At 42.5% G+C, this 9,361-nt stretch overlaps 1 protein-coding gene across 1 annotated transcript; it reads right to left on the reverse strand.

Moving 5' to 3' along the window:
- Positions 1 to 6,679: 6,679 nt before the first annotated feature.
- Positions 6,680 to 8,820, reverse strand: LOC143004891 (ribonuclease P protein subunit p25-like). Its single transcript, XM_076156063.1, has one exon. It carries the CDS (start codon positions 8,029 to 8,031, stop codon positions 7,195 to 7,197), a length of 837 nt encoding a protein of 278 aa, XP_076012178.1. The 5' UTR covers positions 8,032 to 8,820; the 3' UTR covers positions 6,680 to 7,194.
- Between the last annotated feature and the right edge of the window lie 541 nt (positions 8,821 to 9,361).

The following is a 9,361-nucleotide window of genomic DNA, read 5'->3' on the forward strand; positions in this document are numbered from 1 at the left end:
CTAAACCCCGTACGCGTATGTTTATGTTGACTTTTCGACTCTGCATGTGATTGTAGAATTTACGAGCTACCTGGAAGGCAACGTTGCTATATACTCTTTGTTGCCACCTGCTGGCTGAATTATATTAACCCATAACATCAACATTAGTTAGCGGTTGTCGTAAAATTTAAACTCGGCCGAAAAAAACCGGACCATAGGGATTGTACTTCCGGAAAGTTTAGGAAAATGGTGCCACCCGAAGAAAAGTGCACATGTTGGCCTTTTGGGTTATGCAACAAGACACAGTCACGGCCCTTAGGTAAGAGGCATTATTAGACACGTAAAACTATATAATGTAACTCTTTCCAAGCATGGCATAATGTTACAACGATTAAGTCATTAGCTGTTAATGATAATTTGTGTCGCTGTTAATGTGTGTGTAAATCTCCTTTTGCCTGTGGTGGTGTCACTGCTTTGTGTGAGTACTTTATGAGCAGTAATTGTTAATTGTGTGCTTTTAGGTCTCTATGTGCTGATGGGCCAGGGGATTGAAACCATCATCTATGGTTGTAAGGGTTTTGAAAGCACTTAAATCTGCCTGGATTGGAAACCTGTAGCCTGTCAGTGCAAACCCTCTGAAAATCCCTCGTCTAGGTATGGAGAAGATCTCATTGGACAGGTAGGACAGTTGTTTTTGATGATAGATGACATAATGCTACTGTGTATTTGTATATAAATATAATATTTGTAAAGATCGTGGAGCTGGATGGTCTGGATAGAGGTTGGGTACACTCGCTCACAACAACATTCAGTCCACCCACTCTGCATGTATTATGTGAGTAAAACAAGGAAAAATTAATGTAGACTAGATAAAAAGGTGCCAACTGGCCATCAGATTCAAACCGAGGTTATGATGCAATGGACCTATCAAATGATCCATCCTGCTTCCCAAACATTACTAGCAAGTGAGATGGAAAAAGCTTTCCCTTTCTTAATGTAAATTAGTGTGTCAGAGTCCTTTTCCGTCTCAAAGACTTGGGTTGAATCATTCGACCTGACCTCATGATCTTGAACAGATTTTTGTCCAGTGCCTTTTAATGAATTTTGTCCTGGAAGGAAACAAACGTCAGATACAATGGAGGGCAGCTCACAATTTTTGGATGGCTTCCCAGTGTCCTTCGGATAACAGAATACAAACATTGACCTCGCATTTATTTAAATTCTAGATGTGTTTGTGCTTGACTTGCTTTTGGTGTGATTTGTGCCAATGTGAATGAGTTAGTTGTTGATGGGGTGCATCATGGTGCCGCGAATGAATTTTCAATTAATTTTACCGAGAAGATACAGAGCTTAATTCTGTGGTCCACCCACTGAGATTTGGCCTTGAAGTCTATAATGAGGAGAGTGATTCGGCTCTGATTGGAGCACCCTACTGCGTCGATGGAGTAATCACAAGTCTGTTGATATTACTTTATCCGTCCTCCCACTGAGAGGAGCAGACCCCCAACTGAGACTGTTTGAATTGGAATTAACCAAACCATTTAGTTATATTGTCGACCTTGATGTAAAATGTGCAAGAGATTGAAATTCCTCGTTGTAATCTGAAAGTGCAAAATCTGACAAGAGAATAATTGGTGTCGTTGTCCAGTTTATTTGTTTTATTGTGGTGGAAAGTGTGGGTGCAGGTAAGGAAATCTTCCAGTGGAACTATTCTACCAAAGGTCTTTTTGAATAATGATTCTTCTGTCAAAATGATGATACAGCTTGATTGCTTCACTATTGAATTTTGAGCTGACCATAACGCACGCAGAGACGACACAGTCCAGCAATACCAATGAGTGATTTAAGTTGTGGACATTTTATTATGTTTATTATGTTTTGAGGCATGCTCTTTGAAAGTTTGGATAATTGATGTTAAAGCTACTCTCAAAAACCACGTCAAAACGTAATGAATCATTGTTCTAGTACAAAAACTGAGATGATTGAAATTTGAATTAACTGGCACTAAATGTACTGAAAGTGTGTCACTCTGTCATGGAATAATTACAGCTGTGGCATCTATGGCGGGGGCTTTCTAAAACCTAATGTCCCTCATTAATGTGCTCCATGCTGGGCGCTGGTAAACAGTCTGATCCTACACACATTGTCTTTCTGTCCGTCTTCTTGACATCGGCAGCTTCACAAAATATGCTAAGTACTCTGAATGATAAAAGCAACATTAATAGTCACGTTGAACTCGTGTTTACTATTCAGGCTCGGGATAATGTTTGTCTGCTGATGTATAAGAGTCATTATACATGCAAGCACGGCGTATGTCTTTCAAAAGTGGAAGAACTGTCTGTGGAAAGTGGTTTTACTTACACAAATTCCCCTTCTGAGAATGAACAATTTATATTTTAGAGCAGTTCAGTCCCCATATTAATTGCAACTGAATTGCTCTCTCTCCCCCCCCCCCCCTTACCCCCAAACTGCACATGTGCACATTTCACCAGAAGGGTCAGAAGTAGAGCCAGAGCGAGCAAGAATGGCTCCTCATCGTGCATCGTCTCGTAAAAGTCCAGTAAATTCCAGCTCACTCTAACGTTATTGTGCTTTTACTGCGAGTCCAAACTGGCCCGCCTCTGCTTTTTACTGCAAATGACTGAAACACAGCTGAAGTTATCTTTGCTGAGGTGCACATTGGCATCAACTCTCTCTGCGTGTGTGTGTTTGTTTGATTGTTTGGTGCACGTGTGGCTCTCCATTCTTGCGATCTTTCACAGATCTCAGTCACTAAGTGTAGCCTCTTGTGTTTTCACATCAGCACATTTAGAGGACACTTTCTGCTAAGTGGCCCATGGTGTACATTACCACGAGAGCATATTCCTATTAGGGGAGACCTCCTCCTTTGCAGATCAAATCCTTTGAGCTAATCGAGTCTGAAGTCTCTCATTATTGCAAGGGGGAGGGAATGATGATGAACGTGCAGATCGTAGCTCTTGTACTCATTGAGATTAAAGTAGGAGCGACGGCAAATTTTCAGAGACCGAGCATGTATATTGCCATTAAACGATCCAGAAAATAGGCCCGGCCCACAGCTCTCGGTTTTTGTTGCAAATTCAGTGTAGTAATTGCAAAACATGATCATCGTGTCATTAATTAGAATATCAAACAAAAGTAGTTTATTCTGTGAACATTGAGCTTTATTGTGCAGAGGACCTAAAATGCCTCTGAATGTCTTTTGGTTTCACAGGCAAGGGAATTCATCTTTTCCTGCAGTTTTCTTCTTTTATTTTGTCCACCAGAGGGCAGCAACAGTCAGAACAAACCCCTCATTGGTCTTCATCACCTTTGTTAACCCGTCCCCTTATGAAAGACAAATAAATCAAACATCTACCACTGACTGGCAGATGAATCCATATGTTATTAAGTGAATGCATAAATAATGAAATAGAACTTCAGAAAATCCTTTAAGCGATGTCATTTTAGTTTTGGAGCATTTTGAATCTGTCAGAAGTCATGACATCATTCCCTATGTAAATAATTACTCCATCATAGTTTTGTTTTTTTCTGAAATAAGGCTTTATTTATTTATAGTACATGTGGTGTGCCTTGATTTTTTTTTGATGTTTTTCTTTTTAATGCTGAGGACATTTTGCTCTGAAATTCTCATTTCTCTTGCCCTGGATTCCAGTGGCCTTATAGTCTGCGTTCATTATCTGCTCTTACAGCTTTGACTTGTGCACAGCAATTACATCCTCAGCTGTGCTGATTAATCCTACGTGGAGGCATTTCACAAAATGGTTTGGAAAGACATTACCAAACACTTACTTGGGAGTAGCTGTGGCACAGCTTGTTTATGCAGATAGACCCCATCCAGTCATATTGCAATAAGATGTTTTCAGTGGTTGCTTAAGTGTTCACTTAACCTCTGGTGTTGACTGCTCGGAAAACAATAGACTGTATGGAAAGTGATTAATTTTTATCGGTTTTGCTCCTGACATCAAACAGAGGTCTGCCTGCTGTCATGTTTGGCTAAGATACATTTCTCTATTGTTGAACAGATTCCCTCTTTGGCCATTTGTTAATGTCTCCACCGCTCCTTGCTTAACTGCTTAACCTTCCATTCTCTCCCGGCAATCACATAATCAATCACTGTCCCATTACTTGACAAGGCAGACAGAGAGTCTGTATGAGTTAGACAAACCTTTTGGCCCATCTCTGCAAGCAAGAGAAATGCCGACAACAGAGGGCTAACACAAGCAGAAAACATAGACCCAGTAAATATTCAATTTAAAGGATTCCCAGATAAGACGAGTTGAAAAATTGAGGCAGCACCCATTCTTCTAGATAAGAGAAGACGGAGCCATCTGGAGGCTGGGAGATAGCGAACTCCCACGCCATCCCCGAGACCTCAACTCTCATCTGCTGCAGCGGCAGAGAAAGGAAAAATAGAGTGCCAACACTTTCATTATGTAAAGTTCAAAATGAATTCATTCGCATTCAATGCATGTAGTTATTGGCTTTGGTAAACAGAAGGTGAGTGTTCTGTCCTTAGCTGTGGGTGCTTGTAATCGGTCAGTTTTAACTTGATATTATCCCTTCATTTAACAACTTAATACATTACATTTGTGTTTTTCTGCATTACTGTATTGGGTATAGGATTAAAAAAATAATAATCTGGCTTGTTTTGAAGCAAATACCCATTTTGCAGGTAGGTGTATCTAAAAAGCTGCATTAGCGCTACTCGTACATCACACAGGTTACACTCGGTGGACATTAAACAGAAGAACAAAAAGCGTCGGTGTGTAATTGAGTTGCACCTCCATTTGTACAATCCCCCGTCTGACCTAACGCTTTATTAATACACCCACCCGCCTTTGACTCACACCTCTCCTTTCCGTTTGAAGATCATTTGACCGCGTGTGTGTGTCACAGATCAAAGATTTTACTCGTCCCTCCCCTGCTTCAAGTCCCCTAAATATTTTGTGCAGTCAATGTAACCAAATGTATGCATGTGTGAAATATTGCGTTTTAGGCCAAACTCTTCCCTGGTATATCTCCTCCAAATACCTTGACTGCATCTTTGTAAACAACTATTATTCGCCAAATAGACTCCCGGCTTGTGCATAACCTTGTCTGCATTCTTATGTTGTACTTTGTTGACTCGTCCGCCGTGCTATTTCCTGCCAGACGCATTGGATTTGGCTCGGGGATAATGCTTTTGTCACTGTGCTTTATCTGTTCTCTCGCTCAGGTACACTATGCCGTTATCCTTAATTACCCTTAGTTTACACTTGGCCCAGAATCTTAATGCACGATAACAGATTTGGGTCGATTTGGAATTTACTTATAAGGGCGATATCTGTGTGACCTGCATCGCAGACTGACTCTGGAGGGGGGGAAAGCTGTTAGCTTTGTGATAGGAACGACCTGAAGTGATAACCTTCCAGCAGTCTTGAGGACACACAGTTTGCCTCATATGGGGTGTATTGCAGCCGCAGCATTTCTTATTCAACCTTGGTTGCTCTGCTGTGCTCTGATTCACTTAATGGGATCGAGGAGGAGGTTAATCACTATGTACGCCTTAGACTGTTTAAGTCACTAACCCCAACACCATCATATAGAATGTTTGGATTTGTATTAGTTTGAAAGATATGAACTCCGACATAAATGCTTAAAGAAAGTAAGCTCTCCTTTTTTCCCCCTGTCTTTTTAGCTTGTAACAGATTTGTCTCCCCAGTTCTGAGTCACTCTGATTAATTTTCCTTAGTAGGCCAACTTGTGCATTTGCAGATTTTCATTAAGATCAACAGAGAAGCCTCAGACAATGTTCCACTTGTTTTTATTCCCAAAAGACACCCTTGATTAAGTGGGGAAAAAGTTCTTCTCCTATTTCTCTGTTGAATGTGCTCTGTCAAAGAGGTTTATTCTGTTTTTGCTTAGAACAACCTTTCAAGAAATACATGTCAGACGCTTTTATCCATAAAAAGGCTTCCCACTGCTTCTGTCCAGTACTTTTTATTAATTTCTGGTGCAACTGCCTTATACTTCTTAAGCTTCAGAAAATACCCAGAGATCCTTTTTCCTGAAAATACACTTCTATCTAAATTGTGTTAAAATGCATCAACGCAAGCCAGAGATAGTCTGCAGCCGTTTCAATTATGTGTTCAGTCACCTAACAAGCACAGTGTAACTGTTTAAACTTCTTTTTACACCAAGTCATTCAGCATATTATCTCTCTTAAGAAATGATGTTATATATCATAGGAGATCGACTGTATTGTCTGATAGATATGGTAGGTGGTGAGGCCTATAGCCTGTAGCGTGTTGTTTTGGTTTCATATTTTGCAGGAAGCTCCGTCATGCCTGGTTTTAATCCTTTTCTCCACTGTGTTGTCTGATGTTATGTTGTTATCTTAATGATAATCTGTGCCTGTATTTCTGCCCCAGGCGTTTCTGTCAGACTCAGTTGGTTTAGGAGGCTGTGCCTTATCAACAGCTTTGTCATTAAATCAGCTTTTTGTACAGACAAATTTCACTGCCATTATTCTTATCAACACATCAGCACACTGTGATTTTCTCTTCAATCAGAGCATTGCACATTCAGTGGTGTGTGAGCAAGGAAACTACAAAACAAAATTTCCATCTGAATTTATTTCACTTTGTTTTTCATTATAATTATTAATCAAACAAATAAAATGTGTATGATTTGCATTTATCATATCATCAATGGCTTTAAGCGTTTTATATATATATATTCTGCCCTTTTGACTATTTTGTGTATTTTTAAAGGTTACAGCAGAGAAACATAGAGGAAAAGAGATGGTTGTAGTCGATGGTACAAATACAAGATTCTGTCCACAGTTTACTGCAAGCAGGAATCAGGAACCTGTGCAAGTAATGGCTTCATTCTTTTGTTCACGTGAAATGGAATAAGAATCTGTTAAAGATTTTTAAAGAGCGGCGGCACACATCATCACAGTTTTGTGGAAGCAGGCGACCACGATGGACGTGCCGAGAAAAACACGTCCCTTAAATGCTGTATGTACAGAGGCAAGCTTTCAGGTTCCAGACGAACTGACCTCTGGAGGCTGGAATTGGTAGTTCTTCCTCTGAAAGCACTGTTCTGTCTGAGTGAGTGTTCTGATTGTCTCAGCTTTGTGCTTGAGTGGAGGGCAACGCCGGATGAACTCTTTTGATTCATTCCTCTCCACTCTTTGGCCCGTCCAGCCAGTCAGTTAGTGGGGAGGACTGAGACTCCTTCCTCCAAACACACTCTCTTACAGTGAGGGAAGCCGCCGTAGGGCAACGCTCCAAAAGGTCTCTTGCAAGCTGTTTGCGGGGCGTCTGCACCCTCCTTCTCCTCCCACAATGCACTGAGAGTCTCTGGAGGCTGGTAGCCCGGTTCGTTGGGGTCCAGGGGGTCTTTGGAAAGAAGGATGCTGATGGAGGGCACCGTCCTGTGCACCGTCATCTCCGACGCCCCTCCCTCGTTACTCTCCCACACCTCTTTCACCACCTTGTACCGCAGTTTGGTCATCTGGTGCAGAGAGCCCACTTTTCGTTTCATGATCTCGGCGCAGGTGATGGTCTTGGTGACGGCGCGACCTGACCCGGTGAAGACGACTTGCCTGAGCCCAGCGCCGCTCACGTTTCCACCGCCGGCGCCACACTTGTCTCCCTGCATCCGCGCCATGGCAAAGCCCATTAAGTTGCGGATCTTACTCCCTTCCTTCACACGCATCTCCAGCACCCCGGAGGCCAGTCCGGGAAAGGGACAGGGGCTGTCCTCTTCAGTTCGGCAGACTTTTTTGAACCCTTCCTGCCCTAGTTTCAGTGCGGGGGGAGCGGATGGTAATGACGCTGGGTGAAGCTGGCTGGGAACGTTGTTGACCACTGACGGCTGGCCGGCGTTGCTGTACGTTTGACTCTGGTAGACAGGACAGCTCCCTGGGGTTACTCCATTCTCCATTTGGATCTGTCTGTTTACTTCCAGCGCTGTATGGGGCCTGACAGCATCTCTGGTCAGATACTGGCTCTGGCCACTGACCACTCCACACCCTGTGAACATTTCTGGTGTCCTCAGTGCTCCGCTCTAATATACGTCCAATTATGCACATGGAAAACAGCTCAACATCATTTCCTTACGCCTGTGACAATTTTTTTCTCCTCTCAGTCAACAGCTGTAAAGTTTTAAGACTTCATATACGAAATATTACCAGGCTCCCAAGAGCACTATCAGTGGAGTCTTTAATGCTGCCGCTCAGAAAGAGCTGGAGACATAAGATAATCGTCTGACTGGTGAATTAAGAGCACTGTCGGGACCATTCAAGATGTTATTTAAAGAGCATCTCAATTTCACGGCATAAATGCGTTTTGGAAAGAGCTGTGCAGACAGAGAGAAAAAAACTTAGTTAAAATATCACATTTCCTGCTAGTGCATGAATTTCATATCATGCTCTCATCCCTAGTAGCTGTAAAGATATGAACTACTTTGTTCAGCGTTCTCTAACAAAACTTCTCCAAAGAGAAACTAAAAGCTCAAATAAGACTCCACCTTTTTCTAAGGGATCCAGTCCAGCGATTTTAGGTTTTGAGATGCCAGTAATGTCGTCAACTCATAGCTGACCTCTTGGGTTGACTCTGTTGTTTAGTTCCACCCTCTGTTTTGGACCTTGGGATGTTGTACTCCAGTTAAGTTAGGTCTCCGTCTCTTTGCCTGATGCTCCTCTGGAGTCAAGACTCGGGGTGGGGGTTAGGTGCAGGTCTGCATGAGGGGTGGCCTCCCTGTAGAGCTCTGTGTTGTCTCCAGTGATGCTCTCAGAAGTCTGCTCTGTTCCCCACAAAGAGACGTAAGGGACAGGAGCTGCCTCACAAATGCTCACAGGAGGAGTGTCTGTGTGGTTGAGAGGGAGCATGAGGGAAAGGGGAGACAGCCCTCTTAAAGGCGCAGGTCTTTCATCTTTTAGATGAACACCCTCCCCGCCACAACTGACGCTTGCCATGCAGGGAAAGAGGGAAGGGCTGCTGTGTCCCTTTAAATGCTGGAGCGCAGATCCCCGGCAACTTTGTCAATCTCTTTAGAGGACGTTCCAGTGTTCAATGTACATGACTGATTAAACCTGAGTTCTGAAATAGCGACTCAGTCAACCTTTAAAATGCATTTTCTGCTATGAAACAATGAATTAAATTAGCTCGGTTATAATTGAAAACATCCTTCAAAGAGCCACTGAAAGTCAGAAGCATTAAATTGCACTCTACTTAGCCTTTATCCTATTAGATGTTTGTGATCATTCTAATTTCTGTAATGCGGTGTTAATAGCTTCATTGTCGGGGCAGTCATGTGGGACGGTAAGGATGTCTGTCTCCTAATGCTCAGATTGTTCTGTTGTTGAAAGGTT

Source organism: Genypterus blacodes, unplaced genomic scaffold, assembly GCF_046128005.1.
Source record: "Genypterus blacodes isolate CSIRO-AG114 ecotype Tasmania unplaced genomic scaffold, CSIRO-AGI_Gbla_v1 ptg000067l_1, whole genome shotgun sequence".
Classification (NCBI taxonomy): domain Eukaryota; kingdom Metazoa; phylum Chordata; class Actinopteri; order Ophidiiformes; family Ophidiidae; genus Genypterus; species Genypterus blacodes.

What these genes read in the sequence shown, in the direction of transcription:
- LOC143004891 (XM_076156063.1), bottom strand. Translation starts at nt 8,031, where the DNA reads ATGTTCACAGGGTGTGGAGTGGTCAGTGGCCAGAGCCAGTATCTGACC.